Source organism: Suncus etruscus, chromosome 9 (assembly GCF_024139225.1).
Source record: "Suncus etruscus isolate mSunEtr1 chromosome 9, mSunEtr1.pri.cur, whole genome shotgun sequence".
Taxonomy (NCBI): Eukaryota; Metazoa; Chordata; class Mammalia; order Eulipotyphla; family Soricidae; genus Suncus; species Suncus etruscus.
In genome coordinates, this window is record NC_064856.1 from 33340042 (window position 1) to 33365934 (window position 25893).

At 51.1% G+C, this 25893-nt stretch overlaps 1 protein-coding gene across 1 annotated transcript; it reads right to left on the reverse strand.

Moving 5' to 3' along the window:
* Positions 1-8503, reverse strand: ZNF217 (zinc finger protein 217). The gene is made up of 5 exons (XM_049781318.1): positions 7096-8503; positions 4704-4820; positions 3102-4520; positions 2163-2295; positions 1-185 (listed from the first exon to the last, which is right to left on the reverse strand). Exons 1-4 carry the CDS (start codon positions 8501-8503, stop codon positions 2186-2188), a joined length of 3054 nt encoding a protein of 1017 aa, XP_049637275.1. The 3' UTR covers positions 1-185; positions 2163-2185.
* Positions 8504-25893: the final 17390 nt, after the last annotated feature.

The window sequence follows — 25893 nt, forward strand, 5'->3', positions numbered from 1 at the left end:
TCCAGCTCTTGTTTTTTATTGCTATTTGGTACAAAGTTACCCAAAGCACTTTACAAAACTGTAGTGTTCCTTCTGTGCATTATGTACAGGCCGGTCACAGCTTATCTCAGTAGATTTCACCATTTGCTTTCTCAAGGGCTGAGCTAATCTAACTGCATGGAGTCCACACTTCCGCCCTGCAATACCTACAGAGAGAAAAGGCCGAACATGAGGACATCACAGCCAGCCCAGGAACTGGAACCAGAATTTTTTTTTTTTTGGTTTTGGGGCCACACCCGGCGATGCTCAGGGGTTACTCAGAAATAGCTCCAAGCAGGCACGGGGGACCATATGGGACACTGGGATTCGAACCAACCACCTTAGGTCCTGGATAGGCTGCTTGCAAGGCAAACACCACTGTGCTATATCTCTCCGGGCCCCAGAATTAAATTTTTAAGTGAGAGACAATGAACTTGTGTTGGGACTTGGAGACAGCAGATGGGCATTGCCTTAAATGCATCTGACCCAGGTTCAATCCACTGCAGCCTACAGAGTCCTGCCAGGAATAAGCCCTGAGCCCCGATTTTTGGTGAGGCCCAAATTTTCTATAGTTTCTTAAAATGAACACACCAAGGACCCCAGGACAAACAGCACTGTATTTATGCACAAAGGAGAGTAAGCTGTTTTGGGGGCTACACATGGCAATGTTCAGCAACTACTAATGATCCCGGTTCCATATTTAGAGGATCACTCCAGCAGGGCTCAGCAATACCAAAAGACAAACCCAGTACTCCTACATCAAAAAAAAAAAAAAAAAAAAAAGGCCGCTTGCTCACCCACTGAGTCAGCTCTAGCCCTTAAACTCAGGAGGTGTGTGTTACCTAAAGGAGCCCCTAAATCTACTTAGCAGCAGCTTAGCCAAGGTAACATCAGAAATGTCTCAGGTCCCTGCAAGACCGGACAAACCCCTGGGAACCCCGCAAAGTATAAAGCGGAGGCATGGACCCAGCACACTGGGAGCCAATCTCTGGGGCCAGAAGGCGATGCCATTGGCGGGCCTGTGAGCTACATGCAGGCTGCCAGGAAGGAGCTCTGTTCCAGAGTACCCAGACCCTCTCTGGACAGTGGGGTGCCTCCCACCCACCCCTCCAGGGAGCCCCAACAAGCCAAATATGTCACTTTTGGGTCCTGCTCGCTCCTATCCCCACAACCCCACCCCTCGAGACCCTAAAAACAGGAGACACTGAACATCCACGGAGGTGGCCTGTACCCAATGACCACCCAGAACCTGAAAGCAAGCTCCCATTCAATCCCACTGGGGAGTCAGCGCCGCGTATGTGCAGACCCTGAGGTGGGATGCTAGACTAAAGTTGGGGGTTCCACAATAGTGTGGCAGACCCATCTCCAAGCGGCATGCAGGGGCCACACAGACATAAAGAGCCTGGTCTTGCTTTTCCACTTGAGCCCAGCCCGACCTCTGACCCCATGTTGCCCACATGGCCCTACCTGAACTCTGACCCCACTGCCTCTTAGCCCAGCAAGGCCAAAACCTTCTGCCCCCCTCCCCCTCCTGTAACATACAAGGCTGCCATTCCCTGTGGGGAGGCGCCAATGGGGTCTCAGAGTCAATAGAAACTCTGGTCTCTATTAATGATTTCACCCTCCTGAGCATTTTGGCTCCTAATGTTTTTTGGCAGTACTGGGGGGATAGAACCCAAGAACTGAACCCAGGGCCACTGCAAGGATTCTACTGCTGAGCATGATTTTCAAACATCTTAGGTCTTTTTAGAACATCTTCAAAATTTTCAAGAAACCACGTGAAAAATTTAAGAGCATGTAGCTCTTGCTCTGCATTAGGACTCACTCCTGGCAGTGCTCAGGACTATATGGGGAGCCAGATATCCAACCCAGGTCGGTTGTATGTAAGTCAAATGCCCAAAACCCCACATTTGGTCTTAATGTATTTTTTTAACTTTATTTATTGGTTGATTGATTTGGGGGCCACACCGCAGTGCTCAGGGGTTACTTCTGGCTCTGCGCTCAGAAATTGCCCCTGGCAGGCTTGGGGGCTACATGGGTGCTGAGAATCCAACCAGGTCCCTCCTGGGTAGGCCGCATGCAAGGCCAACGCCCTATCGCTGTGCTCTCTCTGGCACCTTAATGTCAGTATTTCATGTGCTCACCTTTGTTTCCCAAAAGAGGGAAGTCAAGTTTTTTTGTCATTTGGTCGATAATGTGCATTCCCAACAAAATTCTCATAGTTTCTCTTTTGAAGAATGCTGTTAGACAAGTGTTGATATGACACTGGCCTTTTTCCTGATTGGAGAAAAGGAAGGAAAAGACTCTATTAAAGCCATGCAATAATGGGGTGTCTGAAGCCAGTGCCACACACATACACACAACCAGCCCCACACAGTACTAGCCTATTCTCAGAGCTAAGGCCCAAGGGAACAGCAGCCTGAGGCAGGCACTAAGGCTGAAGCATCCAAGTGCTCACTCTGCCCCACCACCCCCAACATCCCTGCCCTGGTCTAATCTGTCCCAGGAGCAAATTTTAGGTGCCAAAGGAGGTGGGAGGAGAAGACAGTATGGAATTCGGGGGCTGCCACTGGGCAAAAGTCTCTCTGAACACCAGTGAAGCCAACAGTCTCAAGGGCCCCATATCAAGTAATCAGGGGCCTGCCTGGGGCAGCTCCAGCTCAAGTGTGAAGCGACGCCCCAGGAGTCCCACAGGATGGGTAAGCCATAGGCCAACAGGCCTCAGTATGTACTGGACAGGTGACAGGGCAAGGGACACCCACACACACAGGCTGGACTTCCCAGTGTTCATAGCAGTGAGCCACCAAGAGACCCCAGGATCTCTGGGTGATATATAGCCCCTTTGAGCAAGTACAAGACACTGCATTCAGTCGGGGGCACCCAAACTCAAGGGGGACACAAAAGGCTGGGTTCCAGGGCAGGTTGCTGGATCCTAGTGAGTCCTGAGTTTCATACCAGGGACCCTGCTAAGTCTGAAATACTCAACCCTCCCCCAGGACAGGCCCTGTCCAGGGGGAACATGTGCCACCCCCCCCCCCAGCACCTCCTGCAGCCCCAGGACAGAACAGGGCACTCGGGCCTACCTTCCAATCGGGGACCAGCAGTGGCAGAGCTCCCAGCAGGTCCACAGGGGTACAGCGGCCCGGGGGCCCCGTAGGCCTTCTGGGTGCTCAGCACGCTAGAAGGCTCAGCCTCCCCGGGGCTCAGAAACCTGGCCTTGGAGGGCAGCCCAGCAGCTGGCAGGCACACACACTCCTGGGTTAGCAGAGACGTAACCCCACGCACTGAGTGATACTTGGGCAAGTGGTCAAAGCCCCGGCGGAAGTTGGGCCCTGGCTGGTCCCCCTCAGGGGCTGCCATGCTAGCCTTGGGCCTCTTTGGCAGAGGCTCCCCAAACTCGGCAGCAGCACTGCTCGCACTCCGGCCACAGAAATAGTCTCTGCCTGAGCCCCAGGGGCCCTCGGTCTTGGGGGGTTGGTCGGCAAAACCATTGGGGAGCAAAGGCTGCAATGTCGAGGCGGGGGGCTTAAGCCTGGCATCTGGGCGTCTTGCTTTCTCGGTGCTGGCCTTGGCAAACAGCTCTGAGGGCTGCTGCCGACCGGCCACGGGGGCCCCCTGAGCCCCCGCTGCCCCCGGTGAGGGCCTGTGGGAGGATTTCAGGTTACTTGGTGCTAAAGTGCTGGTGGGGTCTGCCCCCGAGGCAGGGGGCGCCTTGCTGAGCTTGGCTTTCTCAGCGGGCAGAGATTTGGGCTGCGCAGCAGGTCCGGCAGGCTTGGGCCTGGGCCTGTGGAGGTGAGAGAAGGGAGGCACATCTCTGCCCAGCAAGGCCGGGGGGCAGCCCGTGCGGCGGCTCCGTAGCAGAGACTTGCTCCGGCAGTGCTTGTGGACATCGGGGTTGTACTTGTGCTCCAGGCGCTGGTGCATCATCAGGACCTCAGGGTAGAAGGTCTTGAAGGAACAGAAAGGGCAGGTGACGGTGGGGACCAGGCTGCGGCTCAGTGAAAGTGCCGGGCAGCTGGGCAGGACCCCCACCGAGAGGTTCAGGGGCCGGTCCTGGCAGTCAGCCACCCGCCGGGCCCCAACTGGTTCAGTTCTGCAGGCCACGTGGGGGGGCTGGGTGTCCATGGGGGCGCGTCTCTTGAGCACGTTCACGCTGCCCCCCTTCTCAGCAGCAGCGTCTTCGGGGGTGTGGCTCTGAAAATCCTGAGAATCTTTGGGGATGGCACTTCCCAGAAGGTTCTGGAAGGCAGAGGCCGCCGTCACCCCCTTCAGCTGCTTGGCGGCGGGGGCACTGCCCTTCCCATCTTTGGCACCGTCATAAAAGCGTTTCAGATTTTTGGTGTGGGCGCCGCCATCCTCAGGGGACAACGTGGCAGCCTCGGCCTTGCCCTCGGCGGCTGGGTCCCCCTGTTTTTCCTTGTGGTGACGCTCCAAGTGGTAGCGCAGGGAGGTCTTCTGGGCGGCGGCGTAATCACAGAATTCACATTTGTACGGTTTCTCACCTGGAATGAGCAAGGGAGCCAGAGTGACCCCGCGGAGTGGCCTCAGACGGGCTGGGAAAGGGTCCCAGGGCTGAGGTGGTATGGGGGCCCCCGTGACAGCCAGACCATTGTCAGTAGGGATCCGGCCTCCCTGGGAAAGCCCCAAGGGGACATTCTTGGCAACAGCTACAAACGGCTCCTTACCTGTGTGTGTTCTGAGATGAATATTGAGGTAATAATTTGAACGGAAAAACTTCCCACAATAACTACATTCTCTGGAGGATGTAAGATGCTTTATTTTCCCTCCATCATCATTTTTATCTTAAAGTAGAAACAAAAACAGTATATGTCAGAAAACAAGTCAGGAAACATAAAAACTAAGGAAAAAAGGACTTCAACACTGGGCAAGTTTTTGGAAAGCACAGCTAACACAACTGCTAGCCTGGGGACGGAGAGAGGGGGCCTGGAGATTATGTGAGACCCCCGACCCAGAGGATCAATGTGTGGGGAGAGGCAGCCGTCCCCAGACACGGAGGGATAACAAGCAGCTTCCAGAGTAGGCAACAGTGGGATGCTGAGCAAAGCAAGGAAGTTGCAATCTGGCCAGCAGCCACTAGAGGGCAGCAAGCACAGGGCTCATCTTTGCAGGAAAATGCCTGGCTGAGCACTAGGTGGGGAACACAACCACCCACACACAAACTACTGGCTGCAACCACCATCTCTCTCCAGATGACTAGGGGTCACACTTGATGCTTCCACATTTGCAGGAGGAAAGCTCCCAGGGGTCATGGGATAAAGAGCTCTAAGCAGCAGCCACCCAGAGCTCACAGCCAGCCCCATCACCCAGGCAGGGTCTGTATGCAACACAGCTGCACTCACTGTCCAGGCCAGCTCTGCCTTCTACACTGCTGCCTCCAGTGCAAAGGGCCTTCGCCTTCCATGATCCATGTGCTTCAATCTAAATTTCCAACCACCCACCCCAACCCCAAACTCAGACAGGGTCAGAATCCATGTGCCCTGTGTGCAAATGCACCTCCAGGTACCAGAGAGTGCTGCAGACTACCAAGGATGCAGGAGCATGGGAAGTTGCTAAACTAGAAGGATAGGCCACTTCTAAGGGCCCAGAGGTCCCTGAGACAGCTGAGGAAGGGGTCCTCTCACCCCAAGGTGGCCCCAAATGTGGCCCTGCAGCAGCCCACACTGATTTCCTCCTTCTAGCTCTTCGTTGTCAGGGCCTTAGGATGTTGCACCATACCCCAAAGATTAGGAAATGCCTCTATTTAAGCACAATGGCCATGAAGACCCACAGACCCCAGAGTCTTGCTCCCTGAGTGATGCAGATTTCTGGTCAACCAGGACTGCTGAAACGGCCTGGGAAGGGCAAGACAAAGGCCTATGGGCAGGGAAATGGGGGCAAAGACAGGTTGAGCAATGTGTCACCTGCAGACACCAGGCCCACCCTTCTGCCCAGCCCACTTTCCAACCCATTTCCTTGCCCACATAACCTACTACTGGCCACTTCACATCTCCTAGGGCAACTTCAAGCCAAAGCACATCCCAGTAAAGGACCACATAGGGCTTAAGTGACAGAGGTTAGGCCGTCTTCTCTACCCATTCCTGTGGCAGTGTGTGGGTAATATTACTGTGAGCAGAAATTTGAGTCACCTTAATGCTCCAGAGCTGCAGTCTACTCAAGGCAACCAAGAAAAGGTCTGGGCATGGGACAAGAGCTATCTGGAACATCCCGGGTTACGATTCTGGGGATGTCTGACCACACATATGGGTCCCCAATGTTCATTCCTGTCCCCGGGTCCCTGATACTAGTTCCCGTCCTTTGGTCCCTGACTCACTGTCCTGCTGCTCACTCACCAAGCTTGAGGGTGTTGGGTGTCTGCCAACATGGAGGGCAGAAACCAACATGGAGCAGGTCTGCGGTACTCTGACAGAAGGGTCAATGGAAAAGGCTGGAAGCCAGTCAGTTCCATTCACACAGTGCCCACAGCTCCAGGACAGGTACCCCTGGTCCAACTCTCAGTAAAGTCACAGACTCCGACAAATGCCACCAAACCCAACTGAACAGAGCCAACAGTGACTTAGCTGGACTCAGCTGGCTCCTGTCTCGGGGTCCCAGTGTCTGACAGGATCCTGGGGCCTTTAGTGAGCCCTAGAAACCCAGGAGCTAATGTCTGCCAACCAGACAAACCGCGGGTCCTGGTAGACAGTGAAGATCAGGGGCCTGGGAAGGCCCCATTCTTGGAGCTGGAGCTGCAGAAAGGACACCTTTCAGCCCCCATGACCCCACTCAATGGAAAACATCCCTTCATGAGCACAAACCCCACTCCTATACAGCTGCCTCAGACAAGAGCCAATAGTATAGGCTGTTCTAGGAAGCTCTAAGGAAATGAGAGCAGCCCTGGGAGGTCACTCTGCTCAATCATGCTAGGACAGATACGACGACAACATGGGGAGAAAGTGATGCTGACAAGGGGTGTGGGCCCGCTATACTCCCTGCTCCAACACATGGACTTCCCTCCAGCCCCCCAACCTCCCTCCTGCCATCAGGCACAGAACCATCAGCGCAGGCCAGGACACTCACCTAGAGGCAGTCCTTCGGGAAGGCCATCCTCAGATCCGTCTTCAGAACCCCCTTCTCGGTCCAGGGTCCCATTCTCCTCCAGGACGGCGGGCAACTCAGGCGAGCCAATGCGGTGCTGCCTGCTATCAGTGGCCAAGGTGGGGGACCCAGAGTCAGTCCGTCGCTCTTTCTTGTGCACCCGTGAGTGTAACACAAGCTGGTGGTAGGTGCGAAAGGCCTTGCCACACTCCGAACAATGCGTGGGCTTCTCCTTGCTGCCTGCCAGTTTGGGGTCAGGTTCCCCACCAGGCACATCTCCACCAGCGGCCTGCCGGGCTTTCTCCTTGTCAGCTGCCAGCCCCGGGCAGCTGTTGCGGCCACCCTTGGCCTTGGTGTCGGTGTGGCTGCGGCCGGGGGCAGTGCCCCAGATCTCCACCAGCTCCTCCTTCTCCGAGCACGAGTCATCGTTGTCAGTGCTGCCATCCTGGCCAGGTTGCTCCTTCACCTCACGGCACACAGCCACCTTGCCCTTGGTGGCCAGCTGCCAGGCCTGGTAGGTGGTGAACGGGTCCAGTTGCGGGATCCACTTGGGAGGGGGCCTCTGTTCAACATCCGGGCACTTTGGCCTCAGGTTGAGAAACTGCAGAAAGGCCGCTGCAGGTGGGGATGGCGGCGGGTCCAGGCCAAGGCCAGCGGTCGCCGCATCCTCTTTGGCATGCACCCTCCGGTGCTCCATCAGGCTCTCCTTGTTGGGGAAGAGGAAGCCACAGACCATGCACATCTTGTAGGGGGACGCCAGGGTGGCAGGGGCGGTGGTGGGCTCCTGCACTACCTCATTGATAGTGGCCGGGCTCTCCAGGCCAGGCTGAAGCCTGCCCTTGGCACCCGCCTTGCCAGTGTGAGTGCGCATGTGGTTCTTGAGGAACCAGGGCTCCTTGAAGCGGCGCCCGCACACATGGCAGCCGTAGGTGAACGAGTCCTTATGCGTCTTCATGTGCATCTCCACGTCAAAGGCGGTGCGGAAAGCCTGGCCGCACACCTCGCAGCTCAGCTCCTCTTCCTCCCCTCCATCGGGGCCACCAGCATCTGGGGCCGTGTCCACCCGGCCCTGCCTCTTGTCCAGAGGGCTGAGGTACTCGGCCTCCACGCGTAGCACTGCCGGCTCACACAGCGTAGGCCGATGCTGCAGCAGGACGTGCTTGTTGAGGTCGTCTGCGTGGGCAAAAGTCTGGCTGCAGAACATGCAATCCAGGGGCAGCTGCGCCTCCAGCTGAGCAGCTGCAGCAGTGCCTCGTTCAGAGGCAGCTCGGAAAGGGACAGTGGGCTGTGGCCCCTTGATGGACACTACATCCTCCAGCTCTGTGCTCAGCGCGCCACCGCCCAGCACCTCGGGCCCATCCATGTACACCAACAAGGACTGGGTGGGCATGGTGAGGGCCACCTCGGGCAGGTCCTGCCTCGTCAGAGTAAGGCCACTTGGAGGGCTCGCAGCACCAGCTGCTCAGAACCGGAGCCACTATCAATCCACACAGGGCCCAAAGAGTAAGCGGCTCCCAAACTTCTTGTCCCCTAGCAGCAAGCCCTGCGTGAGGCAAGAGGGCGCTAATCACTGGCCCTTACCAAACAAGTGCAGACAAGACAGGCTACCACAGTGCTTCCATTTAAATATGAATCAGCAAAGCCTTAGTTCTCTTGGTTTCCATTGAGTGAATTAGTTGAGAAAGAATTCAATTCCAGAAACTGGGAGGGATTTCCACAACCTGAAGCAGAAAAATAAAGACTGGTTAGTTACTTGATGAGAAAAGTGGTCTGGAGTGTGGTGGCGGCGGTGGTGGGCCTCGCTGCAGCTGGGATGAATCCAAGAGCTTTCTCTGAACCAACACAAGGTGTGCAACCCCGTCCCAAGCCAAATGCTCAGAGCTCCATCGTTAAGCCATTCTTCAATCCTTACACCTGCTTCCATCACTGGAATTATTGTGCGTCTAGTTAAGAAACCCTGAGCAGGTATGGGGAGGCCCCATACCAGAGCCTTTCTCCCTAGCCTAGGGAGTGCTGGGAGGCTTGGCAGGCCCCCAGCTGTCCTTGTCTTTTTCCCGACTCCAGGCCTTCCCTGGGTGCCAGCTCAGATGGCCAGAAGTGGGTTCAGGTGGACTCTTAGTGGTCCTCAGGCTTTCCCCCTCCCTCTGTACTCCAGGGAAGAGGTGCATGGGGAGGAGGGTGGGCAGACATCTGGCTTCCAGTTTCCTCCTTGATTCTGGAGACCAGCTCTTGCCAGGTATAGGGTTTTTATCCCCTGGACTTCAGGCCTTCCCTGGGCGTCGGTCTAGGTGGACTCTATAGGTGTTAACAGGCTTCCCCCCTACCTCTCCCTACACTAATGGGAATGCGCTCTGGGAGGAGGGCGGGCCGTTCAAGAACTGGTTTATGTTGGGATAGTCACTGGAAATTTTTTATCTGTCTTCATATTGATAGTATTGTGTGCATACATTTTATATATCCGTAATAGCCATCTTGTACTGTGACCTTGATACTGCCCTACAATGCTCATTTCTAATATTTTACTGCCTCCGTCCAACCCTTACTTCCCCCCATCTTCCCATGTAGGCGCAGCTAATGACATGAAGCTCACCACATAGAATGATAAGTGCAGTTAGAGAAATAACTACTGAAAACTATCATAACAATGTGAATGAACGAGGGAAAAAGAAAGCCTGCCTCGAGTACAGGTGTGGGTGGGGTGGGGTGGGGAATAGGTAGATCTGGGAAATCGGTGATGGGAATCCTGCACTGGTGAAGGGGGGGTGGTTCTTTACATGACTTTAATCATACAACTACAATTATATTTGTAATCACGGTGTTTAAATAAAGATAATTAAAAAAAATAAAGAAACCCTGAGCAGGGGGCCGTAGAGATAGCACAGTGGTGTTTGCCTTGCAAGCAGCCGACCCAGGACCCCGACATCCCTGTGCCTGCCAGGGGCAATTTCTGAGCATAGAGCCAGGAGTAACCCCTGAGTGCTGCCAGGTGTGACCCAAAAAAAAAAAAAAAAAAAAAAACAAACAAAAAAAAAGAAACCCTGAGCAGAGTGTTCCAAGAACATAAATTCTCAAATGTTGGGGCTGGAGTGATAGCAGTAGGGTGTTTTGCCTTGCACTCAGTCAATCCAGGACAGAGGATGGTTCAAATCCTGGCATTCCACATGGTCCCCTAAGCCTGCCAGGAGTAACCACTGAGTACTGCCGGGTGTGACCCTCCCCCCAAAATAAAACCTCAAAAGTTAAGTTTCAGAAATGGTCACATGTGGCTGAGTACACTTTTATCTGCAAGAAAAGGCTACATTTTTCAACGGCAGAAAATCTCAGCACCCTGGAATCTAGGAATCACACAGACTAAGATGGAAATTGAAATATGAAAGCCAGAGCCCCCCATCCCAGTTCCCATGTCACTAACATCCCAGAAACAACAGCACCTAAAAATATGCGGGTGCCCACAGGCTCATGCCCAGTCAGAAACACAGCCCACGAGGCTCCACAACCCCAGTTCAAATCTGATATCTGCTGAGCACCTCAGGGGGCGTTGCAGCCCAAATGACCAACAGCACTCCAGACCCTGAGAAATAGAGGCCTCAGTTGGGGCTCAGGGCTAGGCCCGTGCTGCCCATGAAAGAGGGTCAGGTCAGGCTCCATCCCCAGCCACCCTCAATCCCCATCTCAGCTGTTCCTCAGAAGCCAAGGGTCCTTCCTCTTCTTTCAACCCGCCTTCCTAAAAGCTTGGCAGGTGAAGGATCACCACATCCGGGCCTTTGGTCAAGAAGCCTCAATTGATCCTCGTAAGCCTCAATTCTGCCTCTGAGGACCCAAATGTAAACAGACTCACCTCACTTTCATTGCAAGGCTGAAAGTTTACTCTAACTAGAATGGGGAGCTTTCTAACCCCACCAGCTTCAGCTGTGAATGTAAGCAATAAGCCCAGTTGTTCTTCCCTTTCTCCATATTGACACTCCCACACATTCTCACACTCACATGCACACATTTCCCCTCCCCAAGCACTGCCCTTTGCCAGAGACTAGCTAGCCCTGTAACCTTTTGTAAAAAGACTGCAGATCCAAGATTAGGTCAAGAAACAAAGGACGAAGCAGGAGAGAGTACAGTGAGTAGGGCATTTCCCTTGCATGAAGGAAGCAAGGTTCAATCAGGGGCATCCCAGAAGGTCCCCCTGAGCAAAGCCAGGATTAATTCAGTGCAGAGCCAGGAGTCAACATGAACATCACCAGGTGTGGCTGAAAACTCCCCACCCCACCCAAAAAAAAAAGGACTTTGTGTTTTTTATCTCCCAGTCTTCATTACAACCACAATAGAGAGGAATAATACTAGGGCTGGGCTCCGCCTGACATGGAACATTCCTGTGACTCCAGTTCTAGTCCTGGCTAAGGCACAGGCTGAAAAGTTGGGGTCCTCACACAGGATGGGGGACAAGTAGCAGACAGAGAATGAGTATTCCAAAAGACTGGACTGGGGGAACCAGTTCCAGAGAGGAAGGGATGGACTACAAAACCTGTGAGCCCATCAGGATGCCGAGTAGTGTGTGGGTAAGTGATAGATCAGGCACCCAGGCCGTCCTTGAGTCATTCAACAAATACAAACTCCTGGCCTGTGTCCCAGGCGACACCGTAACTGCAGCAACTCACAGCCCAGCAGTTAGTTATCAAACTCTGACCACAGTTTGCACCAGCCAACAGCTAAATAGCAGAGAAACAATGACTTCTCCACAAAGCTACACAGATTAACAAGACTAGGAATCCAGACTGTCCTCTCCTTGGTGTCCAAATAGCCGCTAAAAAAACAGAGCAGTGAGAGGACAAAGAGGGTTACTTGGGGCAATCAGATATGGCAAAAGCAAAGTTCACCCCCAAATCAGGACTCAACTGTTTTCTGATTTGGGAATCTGACTGTCAAGTTTCACTTTAGGGGTAATCTACAGCAGTTCATTTTCTACAGAAATGTTCTGTATTTTCTCCCCAAAGGACAGAACTGTGCCCCTCTGGAAAATGGGGTGTGGCAGACACAGCCTGGGAGTGTCCTCATATTCGCTCCATCTCCATCCATCCATATCTCCTACAGATTCAAATATCTAAAGGGAAATCAATTGGGCAAAGGAGCCACTCTGGTAGTGGGGTCTGCAGGCACCTTACCCACACTGACTGGATAGTAAAAACGCAACCACTTCCTCCCAAAAAGGCAGTGTCACCTTTGTGGAATCTCTCGGCACAAATCATCCTCCCGGTCCCCTCATTCTCCAGGACCAGGCCCACAACCCAGCACAAACTATGGTACACACCACAACTGCCTACAGAATGGAACCATCTGCATCTTTCAGGGCCAACCCCTGGGAAGAGTTAGTTTTATGTGTGTTGGGGTGGGGAATGTGGTGGGCAGGTGGTTCCAGTCCCAACCCAGGGTTCCACCCGCACAGCATAAGGGCCAGCACCAGACAATGGCTCAGGAATGTCTAGGCCATCACCACCAGTATTACTACCAACTTCACTCTTCACCAAAACTTCTCCATGATCTTCTATGACTGCCATCTACTGTTCTTTACAATTTTAAAAACTTTTGTTTGTTTGTTTTTGGGTCACACCCAGCATCGCTCAGGGGTTACTCCTGGCTCTATGCTCAGAAATCGCTCCTGGCAGGCCTGGGGGACCAGATGGGGGGGCCATATGCTGGAATTCGAACCACCGTCCTTCTGCACGCAAGGCAAATGCCCTACACCTCCGTGCTCTCTCCAGCCCCTAGATTTTTAAAAACTTTTTTTAATGAATTATGTTTAATCATATCGTAAAGTTGATAGACACAAGCCAAACCTGCACCAGTTGGGGTTTATAACTCTCACACTGACCCATTAAAACCAACCCAGCAAAGCAGGTGAGGAAATGCAAGAGCAAAGGCATGAGAGACACAAAACACTTCCTTAAAACCACCAATCAGAACTGAGTCCTATACAAAGTTTTTTCATGTTTTCTTTTTTTTGTTTGTTTTTGGTTTTTGGGCCACACCCGTTTGGCGCTCAGGGGTTACTCCTGGCTATGTGCTCAGAAATCGCCCGTGGCTTGGGGGGACCATATGGGACGCCGGGGATCGAACCAAGGTCCATCCTACGCTAGCGCTTGCAAGGCAGACACCTTACCTCTAGCGCCACCTTCCCAGCCCCAGTATACAAAGTTTTTTAACATGAGGAGTTCCTTCACTCTTCTCTTCTTCCTTCCAATAAACTTTTCTACCTTTGGAGGGGGGAAATCCTACAAACCAGCTGGACCCAAAAAAAAAATCAAAACCCTTTCAAAGTAATTGAAACAACATTAGAATACATAGTTAACTGTAAATGGCAATCAACATTTCAATCCAGTGAAATTGTATCCTACCCACCCACATACACATCTTCTAGAACCTTCTGCTTTACCCCTGCAAAGCACCCAGAGTCCACAGCACATCCCTGTTACTTGCTGGTCAAGGACCTGGAATGGAAGGGAAGGGAAGGGAAGCATCGGGGAGGCCATGACAAACTTCAGCCCAAAGACAGAACAAGGCACACACCAGGGCACCTCAGAGGAGCTGGCCCAGAAGTGCTGCTCAGAGTTTCAGAATAGAACACTCATGGCCTGAGCAACAGCTCAGAGATGAGGAAGTTTGCCTTGCCTTCAGCTGACCCAGGATTGATTCCTGGCGCCATCTATGGTTCCCCAAGCACCACCAGAAGTGGGTCCTGAGCACAGAGCCAGAGAAAGCCCTGAGAACTACAGGGAGTCACAGCAAACAGCAGAATGTGAAGTAGCACCATGTGTCTTCTTGCACATGGTCAACTTAGGTTTGAATCCCAAAGGTATCTTAAACCCCACCAGGAGTGATTCCTGAGCAGAGCCAGAAATAACTCCTGAGCATTAATTACCAGGTGAGCCAAAAAAATTGAAACAAAAAAAAAATCAAGGCCGGAAACAGTACGGTGGGTAAGATGCCTGCCTTTTGCACACCATCAGGCCAGGTTCAATCCAGAGCATCCCATATGGTTCCCTGAATCCTGCCAGGAATGATCCTTGCTCAGAGTAACCCCACAGTACCACCAGGTGTGGCCCACCAAGTTGAAATAAAATTGTCAACCTTTCCACAGATAAATGGCAGCACTTAATCTTGACAAGTTATCCAAGCATAACCTACTTTTTTACAGGGAAAAAATACTAGGTTTTGAGATGTGAGTGTACAGCAGGAAAAGCATTTGCCTTGATGCAGCCAACCCAATTTCAAACACATCACCCCATATGATTCTCTGAATTCTGCCAGAAATGATCCCTGAGCAGAGGACCAGGTCTAAGCCCAAAGCATTACAGGGTGTGTCCCTAAAACAAAAAAACTACGGTTTAACTTACAATGGTACTCACTTTAAAACCTTTTGGGTTTGTTTGTTTTTGAGTCACACCCGGCAGCGCTCAGGGGGTTACTTCTGGCTCTGCGCTAAAAATCGCTCCTGGCAGGCTAGGGGGACCATATGGGATGCCGGGATTCAAGCCACCGTCTTTCTGCATGCAAGGCAAACACCCTACTTCCATGCCGACCCCTAAAAACTTTTAACTCAACAAAAGGGGGCAGGGGTCTGAGAAAGAGACCCACTACCTGACACCTAGGTCTCATGTATCTCCAATCTGGTCATCTGTACAGAAGACTTTCTGCATGTATCACAATCTCAGCCCACTTAGAAGAAAGCACATTAATCTATTCCAGCACAATCAACCCCCAACTATGAAGCACCCCTCCATAATGGGTTCACCCCTAAAACTAGCAACTGACAGGTTGGCTCCATTCCTCACCACCCAAAGGGCCAGCTTGCTTTTCTAGGGAGGAGCCTGTCCTGACTGGAGCCAGCAGCCACCAATTATGCAAAGTCTTCAAAAAGTTCTCTTTGCACATGGAAATTCAAGGTACAGGCAAGTCATTTGCAGTGTTCCTGCTAAAGGGCTCTGTGGCCCTAAATCAAGACTTAGGTAACCACACAAGTTATTCCCCCCCCTCCCCCATCCGTACAACCTGAATTGTTCCAAACCCATTCAGGCTGAAATACCCAAGCTGCTAAAACTTCCCCAAAACCCAGTTAGCAAAGTTTTCCTTCTATAGTTTATACGTGACCATTCCCCAAAGACCCCCTTTTTATGCCAAGTCAAGACAAACTATATACAATCTATAAAGTAGAAACCAAAACCTGTAACTTTAAATCTGCCAACATGATTTCAAGGAAATCACCAAGGTCACACAAACAGACACACACACACACACACACACACACACACACACACACACGCTGAATAGCTGGCCCAGTTCCTCAGAGAAGGCTCTAGAGAGATGCCTGAAAATTAAGGCAAAAAGGAAGATTAAAACACTCAAAGTTCAGAGTCAAACTTGGATGACTCAAAAGCAATCGATAATTGAGACAACTGATAGTGGAGAGGATCCTAATGAGATTACTAATTTTCTGGAACCTGTATGTGTAAGTGCCCCTTTCATTCACATAGAATCAGAGCCCAAAGTATTACAAAAAAAAAAAAAAGGCATGCATATTCAGCTTAACTATCATGATATAAAACTGCCTGATTCATACCGAATCATTTAAGATTAGCCAGAGGATTTTAATTTGAACTACATGTTCGGTTTAGTTTCAGTATTTATTGCCATGTTAACAGACACCATGATCTGTGAGCTGCCTTTTTAAAATCTCATTTTAAAGAGGACGGAGGGGGGAAAAAACTGGGAAAAGGAGCAAAAAATTGTTTTAATTAAGGAAGATTAGGCCTGGCTTAATCTGTCAGTTTTCAATACTGACTACTTAATCAGCTCTACCCTTAAGTATTTTGAAAAGGTTTTAAACTAAAAGAGTACACCAGAGATTTCAACGAAGTTTAGAAGAAAAACTGCTGTATCCTTCCTTACCTGGTGGGATGATTCAACTCTGTACAAAGAAAACACTGTAAGTACATAAAACATGTCCACACACATGATCATCACAATTCTACACTCCCCCTAACCAGAACACGCGTCTTCTCCCTTTTCCACAAGGCCAAATTATATCCAATTTAACCTGATTAAATACAAAGAGAGTTTGTAGTAGACCCTTTATTCAGACCTGAGATCTCTTCCTGGAGCCCAATTTAAATATTCCCCTCCCAGTCTTTGTGGCGTCAAGACTAAGGCGTTGGTTCTGGCCTTGTGCCTTCTTCACCTGTTCACTTTCAAGAGTTAGGGGGAGCTGGAGGGAACTCTCCTTTAAATTGGCACATATAATCACTGTTCCTGTATATACTGTGAAGAAAAAAGAACTGGAAAACAACCCCCCTTTTGCCCTATCACCTATTTTCAAAACAACCCTGGGTCGATACAAAAAATAAAGTTATTCCAAACAGCTATTAAAGAATAAACATTAATACAGGGCTGTAGTACAAGATGGAAGGTGCTTGCCTCACACTCAGATCTGGGTTCCATCCCTGGCATCCCATATGATCTCCTGCGCACTAAGTGATCATTCCTGAGCAGAGCCAGAAGTATGCCATTAAGAGTAACTTTGGGGTGTGGTCCCAAAACAAAAACAAACCCTCCAAAAAACATTATCTAGACAGCCTTTGTGAATTTCTCAACAGTTTTCACTTCTGAATAAACCAGACAATCCCCAGGCCACAGTATCCAGAGTCCAACGACAGAAGCCTGGGCACTAGCAGGAAGAGGAGGCTGTGTCCATTGGTAACTCTGGGAACACTGGAGAATAAACCAATTCCCCCAGATCACTCACCGAGCTATCTTTTTAGGTTTAGTCATTTTTTATTTCTCAACTTTTACATCAAATTACCAAACCGGTCCCAAACTTCCAGTAACTCATTTCTGCAGTTACAGAGGCAGGAAGTCAGAGGGGTCTTAAGAGCAGTCAGTCAACGAATGTTCAAATGCAAAGTTTTTTAATGTGCATTCCAAGCTTCCGAATAAAAGGGTGATTGTGGAAGCAGCTGGCGGCCACGGGCTTCCCCGGGGTTTATTTGGAAGATGGATTTGTATCGAGAATCAAGCTTGCTCATCAAGAGCTGGAGATTTTAGGAAAGCTAGAGGCCGGTTCTTCCACTTCCTCAAAGGCAGATTTCTGGTCGCCGCCTGCCTCCCATCTCAAAATCTGTGACCCACAAACACAAAGCACAGCAAATGGGCCCAACTAGATTAGCTGGTGACAAGAGAAACAGAAAGTCTAGATCCCCTATTTCCTAAGATATTCAGAGAAAAGTATTTAAACGTTGCCCTCCCAATTCTGGCCCAGATCAAATGCCCTTCACCCAAACCGGAGGCATCTTACCCACACTGCCTGTTATCTTGGTGTAACTCATTCCTCCTTCCAGGTACATTTAAACAAGCCACCAGCCTTTTCTCCCCTCAAAATCTGAAGATGGAATAAATAAATCAACTCCTCAACCATCCAGGGTTGTTTAAATTATTTACAGAAACTAAACCCTTTCTTTATTTATATCATTTCCTTCGATTTGGGATTCCTTTCACTCCAGTCTGATAGCTGGTTAAGTGTATTTTCAGGGTTTTCTTTGAAAATGTCTCTACAAAAGCGCAATGTAGTTTGTCCCAACTGTAGGCACTTTTACTTGAAATCCCCTAATTTTCTCCAACCTATCCGTATTTACAACTGGTGTTTTCCATTCCTACTGTACAGTCCCAAAAAAAGGTGACAATCCCCAAAACACTGGGCCACACACATACACAGAGCCATTGCCTCCTTCTTTGGCTACTTCACCTAACTTAAAAACACTCTGCTTGGCGATTAGATTCAAATAGGAACTTGAGAATGGGCCATTTCATAAAATCATATCCAGAAGCCTCAAAACCACAGCACACAGGTGTATGAAGACTTATCATAATTCAACTTTTTTTTTTTTGTCCTAATGCAACTTGAAACAAAGCTTCCAGGGAAATAATAGTAAGTCTGATAGTTTAGGATGTTCAAGAACCAGATAAAGGTAGACTCCCCCCTCCCCCCTTTTTTTTTTGAAGTGGGAAAAGGCAGGCAGGAACCATGCAAACTTACTCAAAATTCCCCACCCACCCATCCACCAGGATCGTGTTTGCCAGCACTGGGTGGAGAGACGAGACATCGTTTTTTGCAAAGTGGGAAAACACATCTTCTGGGACCCCTGAGGCTCTAATCAAGCACCTTAGCATTAAGGAGTTCTCCAGGGTGGGAGAAAAGGGTGGCCCTGCTGGGGCAAAAACATGCCATTTCATAATAAATGCTACTAAGAGAGACAGTGATTAGGCAGGGATGTGCAGTGAGGAGATGGCGGGCCAAGGCGGCTGCCAGGCCATTACATTCCTTAATTGTTTCATCGTTTCTAAGTGACTTGATAATTAAATCTTATTTTCAGATTTCCTCTTTAAAAAGTCTACAGGAGGGACCTATACACCCCCCCTTTCCTTCCCCCCAGACCACAGGATTTACCTCCACTTTCAAAGCAAAGGTTGGATCACCTGGGGAGATTGGGGGAGATGGGAGCTATTAACATCTTGGGAGTCAAAGGGAGAAAAACCTTTGTACAAAAATTTCATCCAAGTGGTTATACTGGTTCTTTTTTTTTTTTTTTTTTGCACGAATAAGTATAAGGAAATAATTACTATAAACCCCCCCCCCCAAACACAGCAAACTTCGATCTCATAGAGTAATTCAGGAAAAAAAAAATCAGCAAAGGTGTTGGGAAGGTGCCTTGAAGATAAAAAGCTCGAGTTCTCCCCTGCAAGAAAACGCGATGTCCTTCAAGAGAAAAGCCGTCACTTCCCCCACTTCCTCCTCCAGCATGCAAATCAAGGTGCCGTCTACACTCGCGCCGGCCATTAAAAATCCCAAACCGGCCCATTTCCAAATCCTGCTCCACTCGGTCAAATGGGCCATCCAGCGCAAATTTTACAAATGAGTCGCCGCCTCTCAAGATTTCACCTTAGCTACACACAGATAAAAACGGCGGCCATGGGGGGGGGGGTGATTTCGATACTCAATTAAAAAATTAATATTAAAATTAAAATTAAAAAGCCACTAACTACGTTCCAGCTTCGGGAAACTGAACCCAACAACAGGATCTAAAAAATCAACACTTCTCAGAAAGAAGAAAAAAAAAAGCCATCCACCATTAAGGACACACCTTCCAAGTTCTTAGCACACATTAACTAAAGCAAGCAATGAAGTAGTAGTGGCTTTGCTGCACTTTTTTCTTATTTTCTTTTTTTTTTTAATTTCCCCCCAGACAAAAAAGCAATTAGGTTCTTAGGCTGCACTTGTCAGCACGGCCTCAAAAGGGCTTTTTTTTTTTTCTTTTTTTCTTTTTCTGAAACTGCATCTATTTAACTCACTCTCGAAGCTTTTACAAAACGAAGACTATTTTAAGTCTTATTTTAGAACCATCAAGACCAGGCCCGGGCTAGGCGGGGGTGGGAGGGGGGTACACGAATAGCCTCCCCCCCCAAGAACCCTCTTGAAAAGCAACTTCTTGACATACAAAAGAAGGTAAAGAGGGGGCCACCACCACCCCCCAAAACCCCTACCTACTTCGCCAACCAGGGCTTGGCAGCTGTTTGTTACGCGGCCTTCGCCTTTTGTGGCGCTTAATCTCATGTCAACTCATTCAAGCAACTCCAAAGCGATGAAGACATAATTGAATCAACCTGAACTGGAAATCAAGACCTACTAAGGCTGGCTTCAAAACACGCAAGCAAGCTCAGTGGATCCAAACCTCCCCCCCCAAAGACTTCCCCCAAATGGGGGGGGGGCAAGAGGCAGATTCTGGACGGGTACGGCAGTCACCACCCCCAGCCCACCCCCACCAACGACCCCCCCACCCACCCCCACAACCGCCACCTTATCTAAGAGGCCTTTAGGAATGTTCAAGAGCTCCTTTCCAAAACCCAGTGGGGGGGGGGCTGAGTCACAAAAGGGAAGCCGAGGCTCGAGGAAATATCATAAAGGGGGGGAAAAGAAGAAAAATAAAGAATAAAAAAAAAAGATACATGCACCAACCCCTTCAACAACTCTGGAAGCGACGGGCGCTTTCCAGTGGGAGGAAAAGGAGGTGCCGGGTGGTGGGAAGATCCTGCGGCTCCAAAGTGGGGGAAACACGCTGCTTTCGGTGGGGGTCGGAGAGGGGTCGGTCGTGGGGTGGTTGGGGGCTTAGGGTGAAGACTATAAAGCCTTAGGGTGGGGGGGAAACTCCCTCATCCGCCCTCCCCACCCCCACCCTACCCGCCCAAGAATTCAATTCGGCTTCCCGTCCTCCGAGTCACCTACCCGGAGTCTTTTTTTTTCCTCCCTAAAATGTGGGCTCCGAGTCGGGAATCATCCCCCCAAATCCCCCCCCCAATACCTAGCTAGGCCCCGCGCAGGTAGCAGCGCTCACATCTAATTACGTTGGCTCGGAGGGGGGGTCGCCCCTTTTAAGGTTGGGGCGCCCACCCTAAGTTGGTTGATTGGGGGGGGCAATTTACAAACATGATCCGAACCCCACTACTCAGCGCCCTCCGGAACCCAAACTTCCCTTTAAAGAAGAAGAATAAATAAATAAAAAACCTACTTTTCGGGAGCACTTCGAGCTCAACTAGCCCGGGGAGGGAGGAGCAGGCCCAGTCCATTCCATGAGCGCTTTTGCAGCCTAACTGACGGTGGGGGGCATCCTCCGGCACCCCCCCTGGCCCCGAACACGCGTCCTGGGGGAGCTCATTGAAAGTTGAACCAGCAAGCTAGCTTTAGCTTCCCTTCCCCGGGGTCACAGCGTTTGAAAAAGGGGGCGCTCACACCCCAGAGGCGCACCCCAACGGGCTGCTTGGGATGGGGCACCCACCGCCGGACGAACCCGGGGCGCCCCGGGGAAGAGACCCGTTTGGGGGCGCCAGGGAGTCGCAGCGGGGCTGGGTGGCGGGGTCCGAGCCGAACCAGGCCCCGCCCTCGACTGGGCTCGACTCGACTCTGCCCGGCCCGGCCCGACCCGCGTAGACGCTTCCCTCGGGCCAACCGGCCGGCCGGTGTGGACGGACGGTCCGGGCCATTGTTTGCGGGGGGACGCTTGTTAGGAACTCAATTGTTTTTTTTTTTTCCTTTTTCCAACTTGCCCTGAGCTTTGGCAAAAGGGGTGGGGGGACCCCCACGCGCTTTGGAGCCGCACCCCTAAAAGGCTCCGAGGGGGGGACCCCCACACACACATACATAGACACCCCATTGGGGCTCACACCCGACCAACTTTGGAGGACAGTGCGGTGCGGTGCGTGCCCCTGCCCGGGGAAGCAAGCCATCCGAAATGGGGGGGCGGTAATGAAAGGTGGGGGTCGTCCCCCCAAAACTGCACCATGCTCTATTCTCCGCTGGCTGTGTCCCCCGAATGACTAAGGAGCATGATGGGCAGAGAAGACGACTGTGGGCACACGCCGGCTGGGGGGGCTGCTGCCCCGGCACCTGGGGAGACTGTGGGGGGCGCGGGCACCCCCGGGGGCTTAAGGGGGCGCTGGCGCTAACGAGCCGGTGGGGTCTTGGGGGGCTCCCGAGGGCCGGAGCGGGAGGGGCGCCCCCTTTACCTGCGGCTCGGGGGCTCCTCGGCCATTTCCTCCCTCGCTCGCTCGCTCGCTCGCCCGCCGGCGGCCGGGACCGAACTGCCACGGCCCGAGCGCGGAGCCGGGTTTGAATGGGCGAGCGGGGAGGGGGCGGGCGCCGAGGGGCGGAGGGGGAGGAGGCGGCGACGCCGACGGGGCTCTCGGGCCTTTTGTGCCCGCTCTCGGGACCCCCCAAAACACAAGCCGGCGATGGGGGGGTGCAGGGGGCCGCCCCCACACGCCCCCCCAAAATCCAAAAGCCATCCTCCTCCTCCTGGAGCCGTCCCTCCGCCCCTTACCCCAAACCCAACCCCAACCCCAACACCACGACCTGGGGGGGCCGGGCTCACCTCCGGGCGCGGGGCTTAAAGGTGAGCGAGCGAGCGGGGCGGGGGTGCGCACGAGGGGTGCAAAGGCGAGGGCGCCCCCTACTCGTCCGCCCGCGCTCCCGGGACAGTGCAGGCTCCCGGGGGGGTCCCCTAGAGCCGACGGGGCGCGACGGCGCCGGGGGACTGTTGGGTGAGAAAGTGCTCCCGGAGCAGCTGTTGCGCCCTCACTCGCTCGCTCGCCCCCGCCGCCCCGCCTCCGGCCGCCGCTGTGGCCGCCGCCTCCTCCTCCGGACTTGTGACTGCGCACGCGCGGCGCGGCCACGCCCCTTGTGTTTCAAGCCACGCCTCCAAACGTAGGCCACGCCCCCCGTTCGGCCGCCACGGCGCACGCGCGCACCTCTTCTCTCGCCGCCCCCGCCCGCCCTCCCGCCTCCCGCCATCCGGCCCAACGCGGCCCGCGCGCGCAGCCCTGGCGGCTCCAGTGACAGGTAGAAGGGGATGGGGAGGGGGCGCGGGGCAATGCGCATGCGCGGCCCCGAGCCTTCTCTCTCTTTTCTCCCCCCCTCCCTCCACCCGCTTCCAAGCAAGGTGTGTTAAGCTAGGGGAGGGGCTTCGCGCCCCAACTCGTGGGTTGTTGTCCTGGGGACCTGCCCGCAGCACACGCTCGCCCGCCCCGTACACCCAGACGACGGGAATGGGGGGGATGTGAAAAGGCAAGAGAAGTAGCAGTTTTGCATTTTTTTTTCTTATTTTTAAGGTTTCCTTATGTGAAGAAAGGTCGGGGAAATGAGGTTAATTTATTAAAACTCAAGTGTTTTATGAGTCTTCCAACAAATCCTTGTTTTTTTCTGGAAGGCCTGAACTTGTGCAGCAGCCCTGATTACTTTGAGTTTTTTTTCTAAACTTGGCTTATTAGGTTTCCAAGAATCCACTCTGGCCAGAAATCTTACGTGGGTAAAAAAATCGCTGGTGTACACCGAGGAAAACACAATGGAAGATACCACACAAACAAAAGCTAGCCTTGACTCCTCTTCCCTAGCTTACAAGGCTCAGAACTCCACACAAGGTTGAGATTCTGTCTGTCCCCCCTTTTCAAGATGCCCCAAGGTGAAAATCCGCAGCCAACAATCGCATCATCTTAAATTTAATCCGCCCCCCTCCCCACCCAAGATGCAAACGAGCACAGGTGTCCACAATAGCTTCCTCGTGCCAAAATGGAAAATCAAGAACTGGTATACATTAAATATAAGTTAATAAACCTACCTAATGGCTATTGACATATATAAACCACCTTTAACAAATAAATTTTGAAAAGCACTAGACATGCTCTGTTGGTGAACAATGGCGTTTCTTAATAAGAATGGGTATTTGAGCAACAGCTTTTGAGCAAAGGGAAAGAAATTACAGTTTGCCCAGTGGGGTCCTTGCTGTCATTTTACATAACCCCACGTAGGGTCTTTTTTTTTTTTTTTTTTTTTTTTTTTAATAAAGTGAATCCACAATGCCAAAAAACAGAACTCTTGCCAGGAGCACTCAAGTACAAAGATGGATTCTTTCTAAGGAGTGCCCTTTCTCAGGAAACGTGAAGACCTTTCTTGAAAGAAATAGTTTCTGAAGCCTCATAGTCACATCCTAAAACAGTCCAAAAACATCCTCTTCGTAAACAAGAAACTTCATTTAACTTATCAAAACAAATGACTTGGAAGCCTGGCTACAAAACAAAGCCGGGAACCAGTGGAACCAGGTTTTGTCTTAACATCTGGGTAGCCTCACTCTACATGTTAATGGATAACCTTTGCACTCTGAAACTTTGAATGCTGTCAACATAATAGCACTGCGACTTAAAAATCCGAGTGTCAAAATGGAACCAAAAAAAAAAAAAAATCCAAACTTTTTCCGAAGGAAAAAGAACGTCATCAGCTATTCGGATAAATCATGCCTAGCACAATGGAGCTCCTAGGCTCAAACCTTGTTGCTACTGACTGATTTTCTGAGCAAAAAAAAAAATATATATATATGTATATATTATATGTGGTGTGTGTGTATATTATTGTGCCTTTCCTCCTTGAACAGAGCTACCACTTGGTAAGCCTAATATAACATCGCCTGGTTTCGTTACTGTTCCTCTCACACATCCCTCTTCCAAAAAGCCTTATTATGTTGAAGCTTTCAAAATGGAGAGGTTAATTATTTTAACTGATCTCTCCGCTAAGAGTTTTTTTTTTTTTTTCCTCAGTGATCCTTAGGTTTGAGCAAAGAATTACAAAGAACCTTATTCCTGGCGCGGCGCCAAGGAAACTGGGAAATCATTGCAAAATTCTGCCAGTGACTGAAGGCTGGGGTGGCAACTAAGCTAGATACGATGTTTTTAAAGGGACACGGGGAATCTGGAGAGCGGGAGGGAGTTGGGGAGGCGCGTGTTTATTTAGTTTCCTTGGAAAGCATGTGTAGTTAGAGCAGCGATAAAGGGGGCACTTCAAAAGTAAAGAGGGGCAGTGGGAACCTTTGCTTTTGTAGGCAAAAGCCCAGAAGTTCCTGTCTATTACAGCGAGACCCGAAGACGCTTGTCAATTACGCTTGTCAATTACTAAGCCTCTTGTCAATTACGGGGAGACCCGCAGCCTCTTGTCAATTACAGTGAGAATCGAACGTCCAAAGCAGAAGCGGGGGAGGGTACCCGGCTACAGGCTTGCTTGGCTCCACCCACCGGGAGCGGGTGTGCCAACAACCCCCAGCTTATGAAAAACCTAGGGCCCCCCACCCCCACCCCGGGAAGGAGTTAAGAGGGGAAACCAGAAAACTCCCTCGGAGCTCCTGAAATAGCTCAAGAGCCGGGCTATGCATGTCCAGAGCTCTTTGCAACGCCACCAACATACAAAACATACACCTCATTTTTCACAAGCCAGACTAGAACCCCCCCACCCCGCCCGCCCTCTTCCTTTCCCCTCCTGTGCTTATAGTTCTAAAATCGTACCATTATCTCTGGTCTCCATCCTCGTGATGGAGAAGCTCTCTCTCTCCCTCCGTGGGGCTAACTTCTCATTTTCTTTTCCTGACTCTGCCTTGCCTGCCTCTGCCTTCTCAGGACTAAGAAAACAATAGACCAGGAAGCCCTTCCAGTGGCTTCTACTTAACACTTATTGAGATCATCTATGGGGATGGATGGAGCCTTCATTAGAAGAGAAGGCAGCTGGATTTTTTTTTTTTTTTGGCATTTCTTTGACGTGTGCAACTATCAGACAAACCGTTTAGAAACTATGGCAATCCCTTGCCCTGAACTGCAGCCAACACTGATACTCCACTTTAAAAAAGAATTCAGTGTTCAGAGCAGGAAAACCTGAAACACTTCAACAAGGGGGTAGCAGGAAAAGAAGTGAGGCAAACCTGCCAGCTTTTGCAAACTACAAAGGATATTTGAGAAGGAAGCCAGGACAGCCCTTTTTAACACGACTGAATGCACTAAATTAAGTAGGGACTCCCAGCTACTCCAGGAACACACTTCTCTTTCTGATTAAGTTTCTTGATCCTACTCAAGCCTTCTCTCCACGTTAAAAGCCCTGAATAAAATATCACCCTAATAACATAGAAGGAAAAATAAAATAGGAGAAATTACCTTTCAGAAGTGGAGGCTGGAGACTGGGTTCAGAACCTGGAAGACGCCACCCTCTGAGCTGGCCAATCCACCGGGCTCCCAAAAATCCTGGAAGGAAAGAGATGGTTGGTTTTTAAGAGTAAGGGGCCAGAGAATAGGGATCAATCTAAACGGAAGTTTATTTACAAACCCAAGACGGCTGGATGAAGACACTCGACCTTAAGAATGGACAAAGAGCTGAATTTCTTA

Bases quoted from the DNA above. Each gene is read 5' to 3' on its own strand.
- ZNF217 (XM_049781318.1), bottom strand. From the start codon at position 8,503: ATGCCCACCCAGTCCTTGTTGGTGTACATGGATGGGCCCGAGGTGCTG. The intron at 4,821-7,095 runs GTGAGTGTCCTG...TTCTACTTTAAG, and splicing joins TCCCGAAGGACTGCCTCTAG to ATAAAAATGATGATGGAGGG. The intron at 2,296-3,101 runs GTAGGCCCGAGT...TTCTCCAATCAG, and splicing joins TGCTGGTCCCCGATTGGAAG to GAAAAAGGCCAGTGTCATAT.